We start from the raw sequence: 27,112 nt of genomic DNA, 5'->3' as shown, positions 1-27,112 counted from the left end.
CTACATGTGATTCGTAGTTGAAGGAAATCCATTTTATTTTAATAACATGTGTTATTTTGTACTCTCCATAAGTAGAGAGATGGTCATCATGAGTGCCAGTTGTACAAGAATTTATTTTAGAGCCATAGTATTTCATTAATAAATATGATTAGGTTTTAACGTGCAGAAAGAAAAATAACATAAATAAATTGCTCAGTTGTCTTTTTAAAGCAAGCCCATTAAGCAATCTCTTCTGATATTTTCAGGATCAACTTCGGATAAAATGATATACCAGCTAAGTTAAAGACTGTTAATAAGGATCACATAAATTATATAGACACTTCTGAAATGAGGATATTTGCTACTGAGAATTAAAAAGAAGCACTTAATGATGTGTGAACGAGCATACTGAACTGGGTTTACAAATAGAGTAACCCACTACCTAGATTTCATTGTGAGTTGTTACATAGCTAATTCAGTCACAGCACTTTATCTTCATTGGTTGCAATAAATATGAATGGCAAGTGTGATAGAAGCACCGTTGGTGTGATTTGCTTGGAATCCCAGGAGAGATGGCTGAGTGGCAGCTAATGGAGTTAGTTCAATACTATGGTATCAAGGCCTTGGACCAGGTTCTTTACTTCATTAAGCCTCATATTCGTCATCTCTCAAGGCGGAACAATATATGACTTTAAAACAATGCATTTTCTTCAAAGAAGTGGAAATTATTCATCGCCTCAGAAGACTTTCATAATCCCACATTCTTAACATTTTTTTCAAATAGTCCAATTTCACAACATATTAGTTATGTGAACAAGAAGGTACAATAATAGAGTATAGAGGACCAAAAATAATAACCCTAAGAAGCAGTAAATGAAGCTGATGGTATCTCCACAGTGAATGTGTGTAGACTAATGTTGTGTTTTCATGGCACCAATACAATTGATTAAAACTCTTTGTCAGTTATTTCATTTGGATTATAAAAAGGCTCTCACTTGATATAGTCTCCCCTCCGCTACCCCCCAGAATTACCCATGTGTTTTAATGACATATCCACAACCATAGTCTCTGTGACAAACAGACACTGTGTAAATGATTCCAGTCGGAAGGCTGGAAGAGGTCTCACCGTGCAAGTAGCCATGCCTCTCTCCACCTTGAGCTGCTCTTCCTAGCGAGAAAGGGGGTGAGTTTTTCTTTCCTTCTTAGTTCACAGGTACATATTTTATTTTTTTTAATTTTTTAAATAAATTTATTTATTTATTTATTACTTATTTATTTATTTTTGGCTGTGTTGGGTCTTCGTTTCTGTGCGAGGGCTTTCTCTAGTTGCGGCGAGCGGGGGCCACTCTTCATCACGGTGCGCGGGCCTCTCACTATCGCGGCCTCTCTTGTTGTGGAGCGCAGGCTCCAGACGCGCAGGCTCAGTAGTTGTGGCTCACGGGCCCAGTTGCTCCGCGGAATGTGGGATCTTCCCAGACCAGGGCTTGAACCCATGTGCCCTGCATTGGCAGGCAGATTCTCAACCACTGCGCCACCAGGGAAGCCCACAGGTACATATTTTAGCAGCAGCATCAACTATGTGAATACAGGTAAGCTTTCACTGAATCCTTTTAAAGAAAACGGTTTTCCTAATCTAAATTCATAATGATAATAGTTACAATAATAATTATTTTGGTAACTAACATTAACTGAGGACCAGGCATTGTGCTAAGTACTTGGCATACAATTCTGGTCTGATGCCCATGCTTTTTATATGTACTAGGGACTATCATTAATATGCAATGTTCATATATATATATATATATATATATATATATATATATATATATATGGCAAGTCATCTTCCCCAAATTAGGTTACAAAATTGATCAAATATCATTAGCATATAATGCGGATGTTGGTCTCAGTGCCAATACAACAAAGTTCCTGTGTATGTATTTACAGTGAAAGCTATACCTATGGGACCCCATACTTCTAAATAGTAGTCATAGTTTGTTTGCTGATATTTTCGTGTATACTATTTGTAAATGTCTCTGAATATTCTTGACACTTTAACCAGCTATCTACAGTTCCTTCCCTCGTGGGGTTTTATGTACTTTGACGGACTTTATTGAAAGGCAGTTTTGTTTGCAGCTTGGCCCAGTGAATAAAGCATCAGATAATATTCGTGAAGGTCTTTGAGAGATGCAGATGAAAGCTGCTTCCTAAATACAAAGCACTAATGTTGTATTCATGAAAATGGTTTTTCTTCACATCCTTCGCTCTAATGTTAAAATCCCGAGGTGTTATCATTTAGAAATAGAGTCTGTTATCTGAAGTAAAAGGGACTGAGAGCATAATAAAGCTAATCAATAGAGAGTGTTTGGTGTGGTTTGGAGGAAGAAGAAAGGATAGGATTCAACTGTTCTTATATTGACTCGTGATTTCAATGATAGCTTCTTAGAACTGTTGGGAAGAAAATAAGAAACGTGTGAAAATTGTAAAATATTTTTTAACTATAATGGAGAAGTTTTAAATAATCAAAAAGCTTAGAATCAGATAGATTTTTTTCTTAGGTTACTTACTAGCTAGTGCCTGAATTTTATAGATTTTGTTGGATTCAATAACTGATCATTCATTTAATAATATTATTTAGTGGTTACTATGTGCCAGGTACTCTACTAAGTGTTTTATACAGATGACCTCGTTTAATTTTCACAAAAACATTAAGAGATGTTTAGTCCTATCCCTATTTTACAGATAAGGAAATAGAGTCTCAAAAAGGTTTGGTTGCTCAACATCAAACTTATAGTAAATGGCAGAGCTATGATTTAAACTCAGATTGATCTCATCTTAATGTCTGTGTCATTTGGAAATGTCAGGATGTACTTACAAAATTAAACAAGTTATGTGCAGATTTAGTTCTCTAAATAAGTAGATGAGTAGTAGAGAAAGTACTCTATACTTGTTTCACCTTATTGAAAATAAACAAATGAAAACAAGACACCCTCTCCTTTGTCTTCTGCTACTGAATGAAAGGTGTTTCATAACTAATTAGGTTTAATTCCCTCTTTGATTTGGCTCCTCTGTCATTTCTTTTGAACATTATAAGCAGTAATAACATATTAGTAAGATGAGCCCTACTTTTAAAAAAAGTGTATTTCTTTTTTTAAATTTATTTATTTTATTTATTTATTTTTGGCTGCGTTGGGTCTTCGTTGCTGCACACGGGCTTTCTCTAGTTGCGGTGAGCAGGGGCTACTTTTCATTGCGGTGAGCGGGCTTCTCATTGTGGTGGCTTCTCTTGTTGCGGAGCACGGGCTCTAGGCAGCGGGCTCAGTAGCTGTGGCTCGCGGGCTCTAGAGCGCAGGCTTAGTAGTTGTGGCGCATGGGCTTAGTTGCTCCAGGGCATGTGAGGTCTTCCTGAACTAGGGCTTGAACCCGTGTCCCCTGCATTGGCAGGCGGATTCTTAACCATTGTGCCACCAAGGAAGTCCCCCCCCAAAAGTATATTTCAATAGTGGTTCACTCTTGACCTTTTATTTCTATGCCTTGACCTGCAACTGACTTTTTATGATTACTACCTACTAGAAGGCCCTGTGGTATACTGTGACCCGATTTGCCCTTGTAAATCCCCTAAGTGGGAATAAATGGGAAACACCTAGAACTTGTATTGTGCAGAGAGATAAGGGGACATTTCCCTAGTGTGGCCATAGCAAGAATTTGAAGATCAGGGAGCTGGTTGGACATTTACCCTGCATGATATGACTGTCTGAGTCACAGAATTATGCTTTACATAAGCTGTTTCCAAATGCTAATGAATCTGGGAGTACAAAAGGCAACAATCCTGTAATACTATGTTCTTTCCCCCGTTAGACATTTCACTCTGTGTAGGCTACCAACCACCACATCAAGGCTTGCTTTCATGAAGTACAAGGGAGGCAAATGGAGCCATGTACACATGCCTGTGTTCAAATTTTATTTAATATCTTTTGCAGTGCTTATTTGCAGTTGACAAAGCAAACTTGAGTCAAGTCCAGGTTGTCATCACACCCCACCATGAACTCAGATCACACTGCAGTTTGGCCTGGTGCAGACCCCCCTTATTAATACACAGGAAGGAGCTTCTGTGCACTCATTCACTGATTTCAGGCACTACAAGAGGTCTCTTTGAGAACTGCTTCAAATAAGCAATGTGTGTTTAAATCCTCTGTCCCTCTCAGCATCTCATCTATCATACATAAAATGTTTCCCCTGAGTACCGTTTGAAAAAGGTTATTTAAATGACCTTAACTAAGAATTAAGTTGCTTAAGATACTTTCTTAAAGGAAACACTGATCAATCACTACCTATGAAATATTTTCTTAATTTCTAGGATTACCATTTATATTGATTTGTTACTGCAGTCTCAGATATTCATAGTTTCCTCAACATATGTTCTCATTTTTCCTTCTGTTTGTGCAGGCTGACACTCTTCCTCTTGAGACAAGTTAATTTTTTAGTTTTCCTAAGGCATCTATACATTAAATCTCAGTGGGTGAGAGTTGGGAGGAACTTGTCTGAATTCACCAGTTGTTCATTCAAGTCTAACGTTATATTAATAGATTTCACTAATTTGCTTATTTTTGATGGACCTTTCACTTGATCCACTAGCAGACACATCTATACCAATATATCAGTATATTTCCTAATTGAGCCGCTTTCTCATGACTTTATTAGCCATCTTCCAGTTAATGAAGTCTCAAGTGCAATCTATACATAATTTGAGGATACATGTGAAAAGACATCATTACAAAAGAATTTTTCAGATAACTTTTTTGTATTCTGGGCGATGTTCATCCAGAATGTTGCATTTTGTTTGGGGAACCATAAAGACCTAGTTAAATTGGAGGGAGTCCAGGGAGATAAGCAGTAATGTAATTGAGGGAATGAATCAGAATTTGAAGGAAAAATAAAATGAGTTAAATATACATAGCTTAGCATAAACAAAGTTTATAAGGCAGGCTTAGTAATAGGTCTTAATGTCGGCACCTCTCCAAAAATTAACTCTATTTAACATCTCACTAAAATAACATGTTGAAAAACAAGAAAATGAAAATTTGTAATAATGAGTGAATTAATCAATGAACATTTCAGAACACTTTAGGCAGAAAACTTGAGATACAGGCTGTGCCCACACAATGCCAAAACAGCTGGTAGGAATGCGAAAAATTCAGTCAAATAAGGTATTTGTCATCATCAAATACTCTCCCACCATAGTGGCTATAATTGGTTTTTTAAAAATAAATTTAATTGAATTCAAACTTTAAAATTTTGAATTCATTCAGATTAATTAAATTTGCAAACAAAATTTTAAAGCTGTATTGAATCAAATTATGAGCTAAGTGTGTGGGAGCTATAAAGATGATTCAGACCTGGGTCTTGATATATGACAAGTAGATGCAACGCTTGAATGCAAGACAGAAATAAAGCATACTCTCTCCTTCCTGCAGAACTATCGCTTCTCAGCCATAACTTTTGGGAGATTCCCTCAGTAATCCAAAAGATATCCTGCAGAAAGGTTGATGGAAGCCAGTAGTGTTTTATATCACAATTCTCCTTTTTTTGGCTCCAATATATTTGAATAACATGTACATGTATAAAACACTCCTGTGAGAATGCCAAGATTTTTTTCCCAATTCCCCCCTCCCCATTTTCTTTTTTGGGGGTGAGAATAACCAAACTTTCATCATCCCTATGATATGCATAGACTCATTTTACAAGCATGTGATATGGAAATGGTTTATGGGATCAGAGTTGTACCCAATTACTAGCACTAACTCTAGCCCCACCACTTTTGCTCCCATCCAGGAAAGCACATCCAAATGTAACTCAGAGTGTATTAGAGGTATCACCTTGAATTCACTTTCATCTACCATTTTTAAAATAAATTGCCTGTGAACTTTAGTCCTCTATTGTAGTAACAGGTGATTGCAAAACATTGGTTTATTTAGATCCTGTAGCAGAGAACTGCTGAGTTAGAGCAATAGACCAAAACATGGGTGAAATTTGAGAATCATCTGGGTCTTGTAAATACTGCCACAACAGTGCTGTCTCTTCCCATTGTCCCTGGTGGAGACTACGTATGTTTTCAGTCTCCAAGTATAGATGTTGGAACCCCTCTCCACCACTCCACTGGGCATCCGTGGGTCGCTGTTGTTCATGGGGGGAGGACCTACAGGGTATGGGGGAACTTTCTCATCAAATAGCCAGGCAATGATTGTTAGATGGTGTTTAATGTAACATTATTAATGGTTAATAAGAAGGACTTTTTCTTCAGTCTTTTTTTGAAAAGAAAAGCTTGGGGTGGAGGGGCTAAAACTTTCCCCAGCCTTTCCTAGTTCTCCATGCTTTCTTTTTATCCTCTAGGAATTTTTTGTCTTTTGCTTTTTGTTTTTTATTACTCAATATAGTTTGTCCTCATTATTTAACATATGGTAGTTTGAAAAATATTTTTCTTAGAGCTTTAGACACAGTCACAATGTTTTCTTAATTTGTGCTTCAAACATTCAGAATTCCATTTTCATAAATAACATTAGAATGATTTTCATCCATTGCTTTTTGAACAAATATAGGGTGAACATTTTTAATAGTCTAATGAAAAATGAAGCTCTGAAAATGAAAACTTTGTAAAATTCCATAATATCTGTTATTAGCTAATTTATTAAATGATTCACTGTCAATTAATTCATAACCCTCCATTACCTACTTGCAAATAAATAATGAACTTGGGGACTGAAAATAATTGAAATACCTACATACGACTTTAGTTTGAGTATAAACTAAATATGAACTTTTAAGGATCATTACTTTTTTATATTTTCTTTTTGATATACTTCACTGACTAATAATGGAAGCCACAGCGTCATTGTCAGCATAAGATAAAACAGGGCAATTAGCTATTTCATGTTTCATACATAATGGATAACAGAGTTTCCTTCAAGACCATAGTGAAAAAGGCTTTGGCCAACCACTAATTTTAATTGTTAATATCATATATTAATATTTAGAATTTGACATTTAAAATTTCAAATTGTGCCATGAAGTAGAGCTCTTTACCATTCTGCATAGAAAAATAAATAGGTAATAAATGTATTGGCTTCATTTTTCTTTTCTTTTTTTTTTAACATTGCCAAATTACTCTGAAAACATAAGCAAAGATGTATCCTTCTTGTATTTTCACAACCAAGAAAATTAGATAGTTTAAACATTTACATTAGTAATTTAAGCAAAATAGCATTTAGCCACAGTCCTCTCCTTTTTTTTTTTTTTTTTTTTGGTTGTAAAGTCCTAGTTTGTTTGTCTTAATCTATGTCAGAGAGTTGACTGAGTTAACAGACCAGGCATTTATTGGCAGGAATATTGACTATTGTGCCTGAGATTGGCTAATTGCACTATGTAAAGCCGATACAGCGTGCAGCACAGTTGGGTTCCCCCAAAAACAGAGACAAGGAGAAATGGATTGTGGGAGGGCTGCCTTGTGGATATTTAACTCTTTGTTATGCTTGTACAACACACTGGAAAACAACAAAAGAAATTAATGAGACCTAGAAAATAGAAAGTTTAGATTTTCTGGAGGTAGACTAGCACATCCTTTGAAGATAAGCATCAGCTTATGGAGAGACTGAAGTGCAAATATGTGTTTCAGCACAAACATGTCAAAGGATAGTAGGTGCTTCACTGTTGACCTTTATTTCTAGTGGTTGTAACGAAGATCAACTTAACTGACAAAAATTAATAGAGCATACTCTCTTACTTGCTGGCTTAGTGAGAGGACCATTCAAAGTCCTCAAAGGGATGGACTTCACTATCTCAAAGATAGTACAAAACACTGCAGGGCTCGGGAGCAGGCAGAGGGCAGTAATCCAGAACCCGATTGAAACCATGTAAACTGGATGACATTATAATTTATTATTGTTGGCTTTCCCCCAGGGCTTCTGTGACTCTTCTCCTGCAGTCATCTGCTTTCATTGCGAATTCTCCTCTCTGTTTCTCTTTCCTTCTGCCTCTTTCTGTTGTTGTCTATGTCTCACTCATTCACATGCCAATACATACACACAAATACCTATTAAGCATTAGCTATGTAATAGACTTTATTTCTGTTCTCAATCTAATGGTTTATTTAACTAATGAATCTGCTTTTATTAAAGGTTGTTAGTATATTAATATTAAGGCAGTATTATTTGAGCCAGAAGAGTAATAAGGTATACTTGTTCAATTTTCTTTGGAAAACCAATTTTCTTACCTTCATATTCTTTGAGCCTCTAATAATAATTATAAGGTTAAGAACAGAAATGTCAACAGCCAGATACACTTAAGACTAATTTGACGATCACTGAACACTATCAAGTTAATGGATATTAGCCATAACATGCAAATGTATAAACTATGTCCTCACTGGTTGTGAAAGCTCCTTGTGACAAGTACTATAAAGTAGTAATATATTGATACATTTAGAATTAGTAGGAATAGTTAATATTACTAATAAACCTCTCTTCTTTCTTTTAAACCTGTTTTTTTTTTAATCCCCTCTCCTTCCTGGGAGGGAGAACAGCTCAGAAAACCAACCCAAGGAACCAAAGGCTTACAATTGGCCTCAAGAGACTTGACATAAGTAGTTATGGCCATAACCCTTGGTGCCCTGATGTTCTTTGCTCATGTAGATTACTAAGGTCTTCAGAAGTATTAATTAATTTTGCCTTATAAGAGTTCAGAGAGGTGGTTAAATACTAATACAGCCCCATAACCCTTTATACAAAATCCTTGGGGTCCACTTGTTAAAGAATTTAGAATTTTTCAGACTTTATAAAGGCAATGGCATAAATATATACTGTCTGTTGTGCACCCCCTGGATTGGGATATGGGCCAGCACCTCTTAATAAAATGCATCAGTATTTTTGTAGCTAAAGGTAGGAGAATTCACTAAATGAAATACATAAAGACTGTAAATATCCTCATATCAGTTCTGGTTAGGTTTTCCCACCAATGAGTTAGAAAAAAACCCTCCATTTTCAGACATTTTTTCAATTCCAGGATTGCAGTCAAAGCATTGTGGAGCTCTCCCTGCTTTGGCCAATGAGGTAATGAAACAAAGACTAAAGTGAGGAAGTACAGACATGTTCTCTGACCTTCTGTGACCTTTTCCTAGAGCTATAGGAATATATGCGCCCCCTTTTGCAACGTATACCTGTATAGTGACTTTGGGAAAAAACATATTTTGGGCGGTATTGTCATAGTGTCACTATAGAAAAGAATGATCAATGAATTAATTAAGTACATGGAGTTTGAAAAACTAGGCCTACTACTACTACTACTAGACCAAAGTGTCTACTTTGGTCAAATTGTTCAAGAAAAATTATCTATTTGACTTTACCATATTAATGACAATATTTTTTTAAACACCTACTGAAAGTTACTTTGCCAGTACAGTCAGTTCTGCTACAGTGCATGTTTTCAAAACATTAATTTGTTCCCATGCTATTGGTATATTTGAGAACAATTTGAACGTAAGAGAAATTGCATGTTTGCATATGTGCGCTTCCATCTGTTAAAAATACTAGGTGAGTGCAGGAAACTGCATACAGCAGATAGAGCCATGGAGGAATACACAAAATGCACACATGCTTACATCTGAAACATCCACCAGCTATCTTCGTTCACCACATGTATTAGAAGCCTTGCCCATCCACATCTGGTGTTAGAACTTTCTGTCTGATTCAGATAACCCTCCTTCCACCACTTCACAATAACTCACAAGTTGCAACCCTTCTGACACCCACTTTCACAAGCACATTCAGGTATTGTGCCCAAACCCATTTTTCCCATAAGCCATGCATGATTTTGTGATATGCAATGAATTTTCAAAATGCAAACATCACCTTATAGCTGAATTGACCGTATGTGTTAATGAAATGAAAGGGGTAAAACACCCTGACGGATACCTTGAGAAGTTCCCACACAGTGTTTCTGGGCAGATATATTCTAACTTCTGGTGAAAAGTTTCTCTAACACATGATCCAGAAGAAGGTTTATTTGCAGAAAAAGAGAAGAAAAAAAAATATCTATGCATGACAACTTTCTTCTCCCACTTACCTTTTGACAACAAGGATAATGTTTTTTCTGAAGGCTTATACTTCACTTAACAGCTCTGCCACACCTAAAATGCCTTGGATATAGAGTTTGGAGGACTCCTACCCCGCCACCCCCCGAGAGATTTTCTTTCCAAGTTATTTTAGGACCTTAAACCTGAAACTGGCTCCCATCCAAGTATATTATATGAATTAGACCTTTCCATCTGAAAATTTAATTTACTTTCAGAGAGCTTTATAAGTATGTCTGGATACCCATATTTGCATAATCACTACTCCCCCCTTCTCCCTTGCATCTCTCTCTTGGGCACAGAAACGTATGGTTGCCAGATACATTTGGAAGTGAGTGCATGTGACTCTTAACCCCTTGGAACTGGTGTTCTAGAGCTCCTGACACTGAACCCTAATGTATTTTTTATTAGTATTTAATGTTGAGAAATCCCATTTCATGGAGCCCAAGGATTAAATTACTTCATTTGGGAGGGAACCAGTGCATTCCCCATCTTTTTCCTGAGGTGAAAAAAAGAATGAAGCCGAGATGATTTGCATTTCATAAAGGCTTAAGATCTGGATATATTCCACTCAGTCCAATATTCTGAATTTTAAAGACAGTATTAACAAGTAGGGAAACCTCTGCATATTTAAAATGTGGAAACAAAAATAGACAATAAAATAGATATAAATAAAAATATACATATATATAATCAAAATATATGTTTTCAATACATATAATCGATGTATATAATCATAATGACTATACAAAGCAGTACTACCTATGGAAGAAATGATATAATATGTTATAATAATAGAATGATTGTACTTTTCAATGAAGTAGAATTTTTATCATTTTTCATAATTAGAAAGGAGTTGCAAAGATTTTGAGGAGATCCAACAAGCACTAAATCCAAATGATAATGAGTGATCCTTTCTTTTGAACAATTGTACTGAACAGGAACTTTCTTTCTTTCGAACAACTGTACTGACAGAAACACCTACTCATTAGGCTAGTAGATGTCACACGTGTTGCTTGGAAGGTGTTCTGAACACAAGACCTAAAATTGATTCCTTTTCTTTCTAACTCTGGGTTCCCACCTTTTGCTTCCCTTCCTTGCATCATTAAGTTCATGTATTTAGGTGACAAATCTGTAGAGTGTGTCACTGCTGCTCTTTTCACATCCTGGAGGGCATGATTTTCAGCACCCTCTTCAGGGTATCATTGTCCTTCCCCATGGCTCTGGGAGAGATGCCACTGAGACCTCCAAGGGGGAAACCTGGTGCTCTATGAGCTGTCTAGAAATCCAGTGGCTATATCAGAATGAAAGAGCCAAGGGAACCTTAAGGGTGGTTCTCTAGGTCCCACAGACCAGTGAAACACTTTTCTATCAATAACAACTTTTAGGGATCTCACTCTGTACCCAGCACTGTGCTCAACGTTACGTGGCATTCAAGAAAGGTAGAAGGTGACTTGCTCTAAGAAAACATGTTGTCCCTTTGGGGAGATAGGGCAAAAACATGGAATAGCAAGGGAATGTTGTAAAATTGCAAACTCAGAAGCCAATTTTATGATAAAAATAGTAAGTGTTGAAGTCAGAGAAGTGAGTCATTTATTTTCTAGAGTAGTATAATGCAAAGAGTTCTGGGCTGGGAATCATCAGACAGGCAGGCAAATTCATACAAGGTGAATGACTTTGAACAAATCACTTCACCTCTCTGAGCCTTGGGTTCCTCAGCTGTAAAATGGAGAGGGAATGAGGGAGGGCTGAACTAGGTGATTCCTATGGTCAATTCCAGTCTCTCTCTTTTTTTTTTTTCTCGACCGTGCTGCGCTGCTTGCGGGATCTTAGTTCCCTGACCAGGGATTGAACCCAGCCTCCTAGCAGTGAAAGGGCGGAATCCTAACCACTGGACCACCAAGGATTTCTCCAGTCTTAAAGTTTTATACTCCTGCTACCTTCAAAAGACAGTCACTGACATACTACGTCTGAGCACATTTTACATGAATTAAAGTTAATTATTAGGAAAAAGGCTTATTATCTCCATTTTACATATGAGGGGGTAAAACTTCCAAATGGTAGAGGCAGAACTCAAACCCAGGTTTCTCGTACCCACAAGTTCTGTGCCCTTTCCACTATGCTGTGCTGCACACCATTACACCACTATGCATTCCTTTGTAACGGTCTAAGAGGGGAGCAGACATAGAAGCAAATAACTGCAGTGCAGGTGGTATGTCATAAGTGAAGAATCCAGCAAATGTGGAGGAATCTGTATCTCTGTATCTTAAGGAAGTAAAGAGAACTTGTATTACAGAGATCTGCAAGACAGTGAACGGAGTACTGGCCAGAGTCAGGAGGTGTGAGTTCTGATCTTGGCCGTGCCACTAACTTGCCAAGTGTCTGGACAAGCAATTCTCTGGGCATAAGTTTTGTCATCTACAAAATTAGAGTCTCCCCAGGTGTTTTGGGTTCCAGCATTCAATGCTTCTTTGAGCCCCAAGGATGGAAAGCATGCTTCTGGTTATGGTTATGAGTATGAGCCCAGAGGTTTAAAAAAATTAACGAGATGTTAAGTACTTGTGATGATATTTTTAGTGGATATGGGATTTGGGCTGGGCCTGGAGTAATGGGGGCGATTTAGAAAATTCATGAAGCATTTTAGTTCCTTTTAAATATACAAGGGTAGCTGACTTTCTAAAGGAATTCTTTGTATAAAATGAATGATCACCACTCCTTATCTTTTGTACAGTTCCTTTCTTCATACAGCAAGCTTATTTAAAGGGAGAGCCACCTGTACTAGAAAACACAGCCAAGAATTTGTCATGCTCTTGGGGCACTAGTATCGTTTTAAAAGACGAAAATGATGCCAGTGTCTTCAGAATTCAAGTTTGAGGTGGAAGGGTTGAAAAGAGTGATTTTTTTTTTTTTTTTCTGTGATCAGCCACTGCAAAGTGAGTCTCAGCACAAACCAGCTGAGCCCTTTGCTGGGCATCGAAAGCCTCTGGCATTTTTCTGCTTTTCAACTCTCAGTCATTTGGGAGGTGGGACAAAGCCATGCTGTCTACAAAGTTCATCTTGAATGTGCTGGTGTTACAAGAAATCACTTGACATCTACTATGTTTCTCCTGTGAAAGAGAGGTGGTTATCAACTACAATAGTGATTTCTTTTCAAAAAGGTTTAATTGGGGTATTTCTCATGGGCCAAATTCTAACTTACTGTGTATATGTGTGCCTGCCAGGAAAACAGAGGAAAAATACCAAACAATAGCAACAACAGAAGTCTGAGGCCCACTGTTCCAGGCTGCCCCCTCTGCAAACAGGCAGAAAGAACAGTTTATGTGCTGCCTAAGCTGCAGCTAATATGGTAGAGCTTCTAGAAAGGTGTGGCAAAGGGGGGTGGAGTGTGGACTGTGCTTTGCACGGCCGTGGAAATACGTGTAACAATCTGAACAAACTCCTTCTAGCCTACCTTTTACAAGTAGCACTCTGAGTTGGGGGGCTGGCAGAGAGATTAGTCTCACACAGTTGAGTTACACACTTGTGAGCTGTTTTTCTGAAGTATGGATTTGCTCCCATGTAAGCAGGCTGGCATCCTTTCCTGAGGAAAGCCAGAAGGTGGCCTTATACTTTTCTTTGAAGTGTCGAATGATTTTCCTTGCAACAAATTTGTCCCTTTCACTGGTATTTTCCGAAGTGAGACTTTTGCAACCGATGGAAATCGGCTCACTTCTGTTCTGTAATTCAGTGTCTTGTTGATGATTTATTTGTTCAGTAGGAGAAACGATGACAAATTGTGTGAGGCGGCCTCATTTACTTTTGAGCTGCTATAGCCCTGAAGAATTTACATGTAAATGCAACTGTGAATGTTTTACATTTCATAAGCGTGCTGCACGTGTTTTTGTAAGTTAAGTGACATTTTTACAAGTAGACTGAACTTCAGACTCTCCCCCCACCCCACAGGTTATATTATTCTGAAATCCTGATAAGTCTGCCGTGCTGTGTTTTCCTGCCTGCCAAGTGAGAGAGTCTGTGTCTATTTTGTGTTTTTCTTCTTCTCTCCTCTTTAGACATGCAGAGCAGCTCACACAACCAGTTCACCTTCAGACCCCTCCCGCCGCCGCCGCCGCCTCCGCACGCCTGCACCTGCGCCAGGAAGCCACCCCCTGCGGCTGACTCTCTCCAGAGGAGATCAATGACTACCCGCAGCCAGCCCAGCCCAGCCGCTCCAGCTCCCCCAACCAGTACACAGGATTCAGTTCATCTGCATAACAGCTGGGTCTTGAATAGCAACATTCCATTGGAGACCAGGTACTTGAGCTATTATCGATCCCACTGAACTTAAATATTGGCACAGGATGATTCCACTGAGTGCAGAAACGCACAGACATCTGCAGAGACCCACAAATACACAGATACACACCCAGATGCCTGGGCAAAAAGGCAGACCCCTCCACAGGCACACCATCTAGATCCAGGCACAGCCACAGACCAAAGCAGACGCCCGTGTAAAGAGGAAACCACAGGTGCATCAACACCCCTGTGGTGGACACCCACAAAAAACATAGGAATCCAAGCAATTACCCAAGCTGTCATTGTATCCTCGAAGGAAAAGACAATTGTCCCTTGTTTTAAGATGCTGCGATATTACAGGAAAATCCAGAACAGAAATCCAGGAACAGCGATAGTTTACATTTTATTTATTTTGAGATTCTTTGACAAAGTAAGTTGCCTTCAAACATTTTTAAAAAGGATTTACTCCATCGGAAGTCCATGTGTAATTTCAAAAACTTGATTCTACCTTTAGGATGAAGTTTGATCTTTTGAGCAAAAAGTTTGCCTCTGCTTTTCTGTTGCTTCATATAGTAGGTTTCCAGATTCCTCCTCAAATCTTTGTCAGGTGATTAAAGTTCTACTCCTCCACAGTTCTAGGTGCCTTGATCATAATAGACTTTAGCACTAGATGCGATTAATTGAGAAATTATTCATCATTTCTAGTTACTCTCTCAAGTCAAAAATTACAACTTTCTATTAAAGTAGAAAAACATTAACTAATAAAACATAGTATTCTGTTATCTTGTTAAACTGAAGGGCTTTCCCTTGTCTTCTATATGTCGTCTTTAGATCTACCATCAAAGCTTTTTCTAAACACATCTGTGTGTAAACACTGTAGGTATAATATATCACTTCATAAGCAATGTCTGGTGTCAACTCTGATCAACTTCTATCCCAAAAATCTGAGAATTGGAATGGAAAGGGGAAGACTAATAAGCTCACATTATAAGACTATTTTTCTTTAGCAACATATTAACTTAAATGCCAGCCATAGCATCAGAAATATGTCGCCACCAACAAACTGATGGCACTATGGCCCAAATCCAGGAAACTCTATATCATCCATCACTAACTAGATTAAATAGTTTCATAAACTGGTATTTCTAATCTTTCCCAAGAGGTAAAATAGCAGTCAGCACCGATGGTGAAGATAACTGAATTATCACTGTGCTAGTGATAAGGTTTGTGTATCGTTCCTTTTTTTTTGATTTTTAAATTGAAAGGCAGGGAAGTGAATGAAGTGAGAGAAGCAGAGAGCAATGTATATCTTCAGGGAGTTTTCACTAACGGTGGTGATTTACTCACTCTTCTTTTAATTCCTTTGCAGGGCCTAGTGATAGCTAAGAAAGCAGTGGGCCAATCTGGTTAACTAGCAGTCTTGATAAGCAAACACACTTCTTTCATCTAAGAAGCCAAATAACAGGAAATCTGGAAGGAGGGTGGGGAATGGGCTCAGGCAAATGGGGAGAGAAAACTATTCTTATTTGAAATGTACATCTAGGCATGTTTGTACAAACTGCACCCACGGACCTTCTGTATCTATGCAAGGAATGTATTAATTGGTCTCAGTTTCATAAGACGCAGAGAAGAACATAAGTTTTCATGTGAGACTGAGCAGAGAGAGAGTACCTTTTTAGTACATTTGAAAATATATTCAACATCACAAAGATGAATTTTAAAAAACCTAGAAACCCTATCAGCTTGATCAGCAAGCATTTTCCAGATATATCCTTTACAGTGTTCATTTCACATGTAGTCAATAGAAGGTAACTCTGTGAGTACCCTGGCACTTAATTATGAGCTGTGTGACATACCGCTCTGTAAACATGAATATAAAATTGCCTGTCTCGGGACTTCCCTGGCAGTCCAGTGGTTAAGACTCCACGCTCCCAATGCACGGGGCATGGGTTCGATCCCTGGTTGGGGAACTAAGATCCCGCCTGCTGCACAGCATGGCCAAAAAATAAATAAATAAAACAGTAGATATGTAAGCCAGCTATACTTCAATTTAAAAAATAAATAAATAAATAAAAATGCCTGTCTCAACAGATTGTTAAGAAGATCAAGCTAGTGTAACAGAATGTGCCTTATACATCATAAAGCATTATAGAATTTAAAGGTAATCTTGCTCTCCCTACTAAGCGGTTACCTGCTTCTGCCTAAATATCTCCAAAATAGGGAATGGACTCATTCCTAAGGCATTCCATTTCATCTCAGACAACTACCGGAAGAGTCTTATTGAACCAAAATCTCCCACCTCTTAACTCTACCCATTCCTCCCAGGTCTAGTTCTAGGGTCTCACAAAATAAATAAAAACCCTCTCACACCTGACAGCCCTTCACTGTTGCTGATACTTCTCTACTAAATGTTTCCTCAGTTCCTTCACTTGCTCTTCACATTAACTGGTTTCAAATCCTCCATCCTGGTCTCTTCCCTTAGAACATACTCCAGTCTGTCCAGACTGCTCTTGAAGTGTCACGGCCAAGGTTGAATGCAGGTATAGGTTATTAGGCTCTGGTTGAAAGGAGCAGAGGTCATTCAAATTGCCTCAAATAATTGAGAACATCTTTTTAAGACTGTTATCTCTCCCTGGGAACCCAGGAAATACTGGGTCAACCCACAAGGAAGGATAAGGCCTATAGATCTCTGGCACCAATATGACTCAGCAGTTCTCTGCAGTTTTGCCACTCTCTGTCTTTTTCTTTGTCCAATAGCTTATTGTCAGCTTAATATTTCTTTTGTCTACCACATAGTTTCTACCTTCTCATAGCAATGTCAGGTTTTCATTGCACTACGTGACTCCAAGTATACCTCCCAACACCTCTTACTTTATCCCTTCAGTGCCTGTCCCGTTGCTACCTGCCTAATTCTCCTGCTAGCTCTAGGTTTAAAAACCTAAGAGAGTGAATTTGATTAGCCCAGTTCATCCCTTTTGTACCAGGCAGTGTTTAAGTTTCTTGGCAAGCCCTGTCAGTTATTCTCTCAGTCAGTTGAGACTAAGGGGAGAGAAAGATCATGTGATTTAAAAAGCAACAGCATGGACATCTGTGGCTGCCCCTGAGCAAGAGCTGGGAGCAGATCTGATGTCCCTTAGATGGAAGTCTCAGCAGACAATCAACTTGACTGACTCATTCAGGAATTTGTGCTATGACCAACAATCAGATGTCTCCCCTGTTCTAACTAAAAGTTTCTCTTAATGCCAGACCGTCTACTCCAATATCAGCATTTTTGGTGAACACATAACACTACTGATACACACCGAAAACACTAAGTAACTAAACTCTTAAAACTTTTAAACGAGTTCTGAGGCTAAGCCACATTTTAGTTATTCTATAGAGTTGGTGGGTATTTTAATTGTGTGTTTGGGATTGGGAAGATGTAGGTGTAAATAGGTTTAGAGCTTTGATTTGGCCTAATTTGATTTCATCTTGTTAACCTGTGGATATGTAGCTGAATTCTAATTCTGCCATACAAAGTATTGGGTTGGCCAGAAAGTTCGTTCGGGTTTTTCCATACGGTTGCAAACCCGAACGAACTTTTTGGCCAAGCCAATATTTGCACTCTATTGCTCTCATAACTGTATCATCTGTAAGTTTGTTAGGTATGTTTTCCTCATTTTTATGTAAGTCATTAATAAAAATGTTATATAGGATAATATTAAGGTCAGAGCTCGGTGGCATGCCACTGGAAACCTCCCAGCAGGTTGACATTTATCCATCTGGCAGCATTCTTTTACTAGCATACAACCCACATTTCTCCATCTTGTTCACAGGCATATCATGAGAGACCTTGTCAAATGCCTTGCTGATATCCAGATAGAGAGTGCCTACATTTTCACTGATCTGCCAATCCAATAATGATATCAAAAATAGAAATGAAATGAGATTTGTCTAACATGACTTGTTCTTAGAGAATTTATGCTGCCTTCTGACGGTTACTACTTTTTTCTTAAGCGTTACCAAATCATCCTTTTAATAACCTGTTTTAGGATTTTGCACTCAATCAACATGATGTCCCGTGCCTAATCTAAGGACCCCATGTGCTTTCTGTCCCTTTTCAAAACCAAAGCCAATACTAAGGTCTCCAGTCTAATGACATACGTCACCCATACCGCAGTCCCAAAACTTCAGCAGCTGTGACTGGGCCATCCAATCCGCAAGCCCTCTCACCACTCTGCAATGTAATTTTAATTCATTTAGAACAGTTGAGTGCCTTCTTAGGGACACCTTGCCTATCTTAGGCTTCAATTTATGGTTATGATATTGACTACCCTTTTAAGTCTAGAATCATTCTTTTTCACAAAAAAGATACAGTCATTCGATATTATTCCATGAGTTGCATGTCTATCCTATCCTTGCTCTTCTTGCTCTAAACGTATTTTTTAAAAACTGTTCTGTCATCTTTAGCAGGTAGTTTTCAACCTTTAGGGTCATTTCGGGTATGAATCTTCTTGGCATTTTTTTTCACCACGCCCTCTTATATTTATTTATCCTTGATTTTCATCCCTTTATTCCAGTACATGTTCTTTAGAAATCAAAACTGGATGGAGAGCACCCAGTACAGGCACACTGGTTTCAATAGTCAGCAAAGCTCCCCAGCTGACTCTTAATTCATCTCCCTTTTTTAGAGTGTCTCTGGGCATGGAATCATACCTACTTCACTTTAGAGAACTGCTTTCCTAAAGTCTAGGATTTTGCTTCACAAAGTACTTATGAACTCTCAGCTAAAATGGTTGCTTTCTCTAAAGGTTTCTATTGCCTTCGACTCACCAGTTTCTCTTTTTTAGTCAGTGAGAGAAACAAATATCCTTATCATTTTCTCTACCTTCTGGGAGGTGGAGTTGTCAACAGTGGAGGTTGAAAACTTGTCAGATGTTGGCCTTTAGTTAAAGGATACGTCTAGCGGATGTCTATGGAGCTGAAACCACTCATGTTTACTACACTTACTCTTAGAACACTTTTGGAGCATCTGTGTTGGAGCATCTATTTCCTCCATCTGGCCAAGTGGCTTATTGTAGACTCCCTGATCTCTTCACCAAAATGAATCCTGCTTAAAGATTTTGCTGTGATATTCAATACTAGGGAGAACTTGGATCTGATATTAACATCACCACTTCAACTCACAACGACAAATCAGAATTGTGTGGAGGAGTCAGGCCAGAAGAATGGGTAGCAACTATCTTCATTGATTTTTAGCATATTCTGACAGATGGCTGTAGCTTGTTATGAGGCTAACTGCCCTTGGTGGCTTTAGGCCAATGTGACAGTTAACAGGAGCCAACAGGTTATTTTTACAAAAGAAGAGCCAGGGCCATTGGCGGAGGAGATGTTGACAAGGAATGGAAAGAGAAATGAAATCTACATGACCAGTGCTTGTTACCAGACTTATAGAGCTAGTGTCTATCTTGGGGAAATAAGAATCATTTGGAAGAAATATTCATTAGTGGTGATGGCAGTGATTTAAATATCTATGGGTTAATACTCTTTAAATATTAACCCATAGATGTAAGGTCTCTAGGGGTAGTTATCTTTACTTTATAGTACTACTAAAATCTACCTAACATTTATAAGTAGGTTTTCTTTTTTCCCTTAGGGTGTTTGCTGTGGAAAAATAGATTCAGTGATCATTTTTTCCAAGCTCAGAATATACATATTCAGTGCTTAGATCCAACAATATCGCATGCTTGAATCCTTTAACAGCACTGGGGTTAGCAAAATCTATCTTCAGCCACAGATTTAAAGATTCTCTTTAAGACCAGTAAAGACTTCGTAGGACTAATCTATGACCTATAAATCCTGTTTACTACAGATGAACAGGAATCAACCAAGCTTTTCAGCCTACACCAAATGATGGATGTGGAATATGTTAAATTTACATGAAGGAGAACTCTGTAGCCTTTAAAATATATTTTACATATTGAGAATAAAAATATATCTATAGTAGTCTATTGCGCTTGGGCAGTGAAGAGCAATATTTTAGAGATTATCATGATACAGTCTCTAGTCACTTTGGTGGTGGTATTATTTTTTTAAATGCTTTTGAATTGACTATTTATAGTTTCAATTGAAAATTAAAACCATAGGCAAACATAATGTGTTTCATTTTATAAAGAAAAGGAATTTCACTATAGGTGAGATGAAATCTGGTTTTAATATGGAGAATATTTATTTAGCAATCTAAATGTGAATCTAAACAGATGTTTTTAAGGAATTTTAAAAAATGAGTTGATCGGTGAAATATATAAGTATAGCAAACAAAAAATACATTTTAGAGGAATCTCTGTACTAACCTTTTTGCCCTCCCTCATCATATATACTTCCCTATCCTGGGTTGTATGTTTAAACAAGAATATCCAGCTTTGATCCAGAGAGAAACTAGTTCTTCATTGACTACAAAGTTATTTATCCAGTTAATCATAATAAATATTTTCATTGCCATGTCGAGTTAATAGATTCTTGTCTGTTATATTTTACTAAAAGTATAAAATATATTTGAAGTAGCAAAAAATGATTTTCCTGTCAATTATTCTCCTTATTTTCTACAGAGAGGTGCGTGTGTTTGTGTGTGTCTGTGTGTGTGTGTGTCAAAGACATTCTACTAAACATCTCCCTTTGGGAAAATCCAGCTGTTTTTTTATTAATTCCACAACACAAAAATGTTTGTAGCTTTAAAAGCAAAAGACAAGATCAGGTTAAGTCTTGAGGTCTTTGAAATGTCTCTGCAGGAATTGTGAAAGTGTGGTACTGAGTATTCCATTTAAAGAACAGGAAAGCTCAAAAAGAATTGCCCCCTTTGGCAAACAAATAAGCAAATAAACAGTAACATCTGCTTCACCATTCTGTTAATTTTTTTGGTGTGATATCTGAAGGTATAAGAATGTGTACAATGTGAATATTTTTAATGAAAAACAGTTCATTATAAACACTATGAGGAATTAATTCTAGCATAGGTAAGTTTTAACAAATTTTGACCAATACTTATTGAGTACCCACCATGTACCATCCACTGTTCTAGTTGCTGGGGCTACATCAGAGAACAAAATAGACAAAATCTCTGTCTTTATGGAGTTTACATTCTAGTGGGGGAGACAGCTTTTACCCTAAAACGTTAATTATATTGAGACTAATAATACTGTAGGAATTGTGGCCTGGCTAGATGTAATATGGGAGACAGGGGAGAGGGGACGAAGATACCTCTTAGAAGTCTTCTTTTACCTGCCTTCACTTCCCCACAGCAACTTTCATAGAATTGCCCCTTATCTATGGTCTCATAGCACCCTGTTCATGTGTCTGTGAAGACCTTATTCCATTGTATATTTGCACTCGAAATATTTCATTTACTTGTCTTTATTCCCCGTTGCAACGTGAGTGAAGGACTATGCTGTTTTTTACTTGGACTCCTTAGTTCTTGGCTTATATAGTTCAACAAAATTTTTATAGGGTATATGGATAGACCGATAGAGTAACTGAGCAAGGAACTACTGATGGAGTAGATTTCTGAAATCAGAAACAGTAGTTTGTAGAAGCAGTGAGTTTTATTTTGTAAACATGTATGTGGGACATCCAGTTTGAAATGTCCAATATCTAATAAATAGTTGCAAATATGGATCTGTGTCCCAGGAAAGGAAGGAAAATGGAAAACGTTTTTCTACTACCACTTACCGAATGCTTTCTGTGTGCCAGATATTGTGCCAAGCCATTATCACATTTATTCCAACTTATGGTTTTTTAAACTGAGGTTTATAGAAGTTGAAAAATGTACTACAAGGTCACCAGTTAGTATGTAATGAAGCCAGCTCATGATAGACGTGGATAATTAAGAATTTCATAGGTAGACATAATAACTGAATTTCCATGAATGATGGAGGAAATACTGAAAAACCTATAGGAGAGTTTAGTGTAAGAAGAGGACAATAAACCAAACCGTGGAAACACTTTTTGGGAGTCCATGAAGGAGAGAAAGCCAGTACAGGTGCTTGAGGAGTAATCATAGAATAGAACAAAACCAGGGAGAAGAAAATTTCAAGGAGATAGTGATCATGATTTCCAAATGTCTCAGAGGAATTAAATAGGATGTGGATGAGAAAACATCATGGATTCTGTCCATTACAGGCTTCTTGATTTTTAAGCAGCTAATTTCAGTACAGTGGTAAAATTGAAGCAAGACTGCAATGGGTTTGAAGAATTGATAAGAGGGAAGAAAATGGAAATAGAAGGTAGAGTACTGTTTTGAAATGGAACAGTAGATTGAGAAGAAGCTGAATCTAGGTAAAACGTCCTTATAAATTGGAAGGAGGAAAAAGAAAAGGGGAGAACTACATTTAATAAGGAGGTACCCAGTAGTCAGCAGGATGGTGATGTGATTGACAGAAGGAAAGCTACAGACCAAGTTAGAGATCAAGTTTCCTTAATGGTAAAGAATATGGAAACTTGCAGAGATGATCGCATAATGCTGAGGAAAACTGCATGATCCCACAGTGGTACAGGCATCCTGGGTTGCCAAGTCTCAACAAGGGCATACAACTGATAATGACACTGCCTTTGGGGAATAATGCATCCCTTAGGTGCAAAAAGTTTGTCTTTGCTAATCTCTTACTAGAGGGAGGTATTATACCATGCTTATTTAAAGTTGACTTTCAAATATAAGTCACATTTCCAAGGGCAAGCAGCTATTACTGGCCAACCCAAGATTATAATTCAGACTTCTGGTCTCCACCTGGCACATACAAAACTCTAGGCAGTCCCCTGTTGTTGATGAAGATACTCAATAGTGACGTATGCACAGGGCCTCATTGATAACATAAATGCTAACTTATGACTATTTCCGATTGAACTATCAAAATATCAAGTACAATATAAAAATAATATCAAGATATCATTGATTCTTTCCTTTTGTGGCATTATATTAGCCTCCTAAGTAAATTGATTTTCTTTTCAAATAAAATATTTGCAATCTGCTATTTCCCCCACCGTTCAACCTTTCAACTAAAATAATTGGTTGTTTTTGGTCTATGACAGTCAGATCTTTCAAATTTGTCACTTACCATACTGAATAGTATCATTAACTTAGTTTTATAACACCATGGCTGGTTGCTTTTTAGTAGATACGCTTGTAGCTAAATACTTTTCCTTATTTGTAATACTCAAAAGACTCAGATTTTAGGTAATATATTGTATATATGTGCATGTGTGTGTGCACACACATGTAGGCATATGTGTATATATAAATATGTATGTATAATTATCTACTGTCCAAAGTCCTTTCACTCGTTATCTCATTTTAAACTCTTAACAACCCTGAGAGGTAGACATAATAGAAATCATGCCCAGTTTAAAGATAAAGAAACTGGGTCTTGGGAAATTTTACTCATTTCTCCCCGTGGCAGTTTATTACAAGATTTGGAGCTAGAGTGCAAGTCTCCATGCAACCAATCCAATATTCTTTGTACTATAACAATTTGCCTCTGGAATATAAAGAACCCCAAGTCATCCCTTTTTGTCTTTTGGTGAATATTTATAGTTCAGTTAAATTTCCCTGCCTGGAGACATAATCTAGGTTTTATTCTATTTATATTAAAATCTTGATGAGCCTAAACGCCCAGAAAACTGGGGGTCTGGTTAATTGGATTTGGTGGTTAGCTTAAGGTTAAATAGAACTTTTGAAAAATTACCATTCTTGTTGAAAATCATTCTTAAATGTGAATCTACTTTCCATTTTAATCCAAATGACCATAATTTAAACTTTTATAATTGAAAATCTTACAGTAAGTGAGGGTTGTCATTTTGAACATGATTTTTTATTGTACAGCACTCTAGATGTAAAAGATATTGTAGATAGAACAAAATGTCTAGCAGTCCCGGGATATCCTTTGTAAATTTTGGATGGCCTCTTGTGAGTAGTTGAAAAAGCACTGAATTTAGAGTTAGAAATCATGAGTCCAAGTCCAATTCTGCCACTAAATAGTTGTGTGACCTTGATAATGTCTCTTTCTTTTTTATTTATTTATTTATTTTTGGCTGCGTTGGGTCTTCATTGCTGCGCGGGCTTTCTCTAGCTGTGGCGAGCGGAGGCTACTCTTCATTGTGGTGTGTGGGCTTCTCATTGCGGTAGCTTCTCTTGTTGCGGAGCACGGACTCTAGGGCATGGGCTCAGTAGTTGCAGCATGCGGGCTCCGTAGTTGTGGCTCGCGGGCTCAGTAGTTGTGGCTCGCAGGCTCTAGAGCGCAGGCGCAGTAGTTGTGGCGCACAGGCTTAGTTGCTCCACTGCATGTGGGACCTTCCCGGACCAGGGCATGAACCCGTGTCCCCTGCATTGGCAGGCGGATTCTTAACCACTGCGCCACAAGGGAAGCCCTGATAATGTGTCTTTCTTTCTCCCAACTTCATTTTACTCAACAGTCCAATGAGAGAATAAAGCTAAATGATATTTGAAGTCGTTTCTGGCTTTACTAACTCAGTTATTCTATGGCTTTTGCCTTCTTGTCATTTGCTCCTCAACTCTATTGAGCTTTCCAGTTAGTTGGATTCTAATTAATCGCAAGATTACTAATTCTAGGTGAGGTCCCCAAACAAGTCAGATAAATTTAAGTTGAGAAATCATGATTCCTTTCAGAATTTCCAGTAGCCAAGAGGAAATGAGGAAAACACTATATATCCCTGTGTGTCAGAGGGTAGCGATAATGACAGGCAAGTATAGTTAAGAAGGCAGTCTTAGGCCAGTGCAAGACTAGTCTATGATTCCGTTTTGCCTGATACATAATCGGTATTCAGTAAGAGTTTGCTGAATAAATGAATTTAAGAACAAAACCCTTCATAGAGAAAGGATTCAACATGCAACACCTTATGCAGAAATTTATCTTGCCTTGGGTCATATTGTGAAGCAGAAGTAGTTTCAATATTTTCTTTCATATTGTCATTCTCTAATTGTGAAATAAATATAACTTCATTTTTGTGTTTCTTATTCAAAGGTAAAAATACAATCTGTTTTGGGTTTAAGTTCCAATCAGCCACTTCTGTATCGCATTGTGTAAATTCATGATAATTTTTTTCTGTGTAGTGACAACAATGCAGAGAGAAAATAGGCTCAGGTTTAATAATATATTTGCCAAATGGAGATGTATGTTTAGAGGTCAAAGAAGTACCTGAGATCACTATACTCTTGAAGTTGGTCTTACCTTGTTGATCTTTCTGTTTTGTCCCTGAATAATTAAAGTGAACCAATCTTTCTCCTTTGTGTTCTTCAATCCGCTCAGCAGGGAACCAGGGAGAGAATATTTCTGTGGAAGGAAGACGTGGTTTCCACAAATTCTTCTATGCTCAAGTGGGAATATAATCACTGAGTTTGGAGCATGGCACAAAGCTGAATTTGACTGTTTCTTAGGTGACCTAACCTGAGGGGAGTTAATGTTATTTCAATTGTTGTGATTATTATATATTGTGCTTTTTTTTTTTTAATTTATTTATTTTATTTTTTTTTTGGCTGCATTGGGTCTTCGTTGCTGCACGCGAGCTTTCTCTAGTTGCGGTGAGCGGGGGCTACTCTTCATTGCGGTGCGCGGGCTGCTCATTGTGGTTGCCTCTCTTGTTGCGGAGCACGGGCTCTAGGCTTGCGGGCTTCAGTAGTTGTGGCATGCAGGCTCAGTAGTTGTGGCACGCGGGCTGTAGAGCACAGGCTCAGTAGTTGTGGCACACGGGCTTAGTTGCACCACGGCATGTGGGATCTTCCCGGACCAGGGCTCGAACCCATTTCCCCTGCATTGGCAGACAGATTCTTAACCACTGCGCCACCAGGGAAGTCCCAACTGTATAAGTTTTAATCAGTAGTTCAGGTTTTGGATTTATGTCTCATGACAGGTTCATGAGGGGTACAGTTTGAAAAGCAATTTTAAAAAATTGAAAGTAGAAAATGTTTTCTATTCTCCATATTTCTTAAAGATTTCTTATTTGGTCAGCAGCGTAAATGTTGGAGGTAATTATGGTGAGTTGTATATGCTCTCTGACCCTAGGGTTCAGGATATTTGTTTGGATAATAGAACAATCCCAAGTGCACATAGTCTCAAGGGAGGAACGGCTGTGAGCTTGGGGAGAAAGGCAAGAAAATCTTTCTCTGAGAGTCTTTAAGGAATGACAGATTCCTTCCCATAGGGACATGGAATACTTCAAAACTGCATGTTCCAATCGGAGGAATAGTTTTCAACCAAGGTTTCTCAACCTTGCCCCTGTTGATATTTCAGCCTGGATAATTCATTGCTGTGGGAGGCTGTCCTGTGCATTATAGGCTGTATAGCAGCATCCCTGACCTCTACCCATTAGATGCCAGGAGTCTCCTCTCCTCAGTCTTGGCAACTAAAAATGTCCCCAGACATTGCCAAATGTGGGCCCATTTGTCCCCATTTGAGAAACACCCTTTTAGATTAATGGTTAGACGAAATCTATTGTTTCCTTACCTGCTCACTTTACTCACCCCTCTTCAGACTCTTGCAATTTCTTTTCTCCCTTACCACCTTCCCCCTTCCTATTCCTTTCTTCTTAAGCCTTTGTTGGAGGGTTTAGATAATTCTCCAGTCTATAACATAATTGGGGTCAGAAACCACCGCTATAGATTCAATGTTTGTATCGCCCCAAAATTCACATGTTGAAAACTTAACGCCCAAGGTGATGGTATTAGGTAGATTTTTTCGAGGTGATTAGGTCATGAGGGCA

At 38.1% G+C, this 27,112-nt stretch overlaps 1 protein-coding gene across 3 annotated transcripts in view; it reads left to right on the top strand.

Annotated features, from left to right (window-relative positions):
* The window catches only part of TENM1 (teneurin transmembrane protein 1), a 777,022-nt gene that overhangs the window by 410,031 nt on the left and 339,879 nt on the right, over nucleotides 1–27,112 (top strand). For 2 of the 3 annotated variants that reach the window (XM_082376912.1, XM_082376911.1), the window contains exon 1: nucleotides 1,785–14,386. In XM_082376912.1, the coding sequence (XP_082233038.1) occupies nucleotides 14,148–14,386 (239 nt within the window). In that variant the 5' untranslated portion in view covers nucleotides 1,785–14,147. Of the gene's footprint in view, nucleotides 1–1,784; nucleotides 14,387–27,112 lie in introns of those variants that run through there. The other variant, XM_082376913.1, reaches the window with a different exon arrangement.

The sequence above is a fragment of the Balaenoptera borealis genome (genome assembly GCF_965194805.1).
Source record: "Balaenoptera borealis genome assembly, chromosome: X".
Classification (NCBI taxonomy): domain Eukaryota; kingdom Metazoa; phylum Chordata; class Mammalia; order Artiodactyla; family Balaenopteridae; genus Balaenoptera; species Balaenoptera borealis.
The sequence above is the reverse complement of the archived record's forward strand: the minus strand, read 5'-3'. Positions and strand labels throughout refer to the sequence as shown.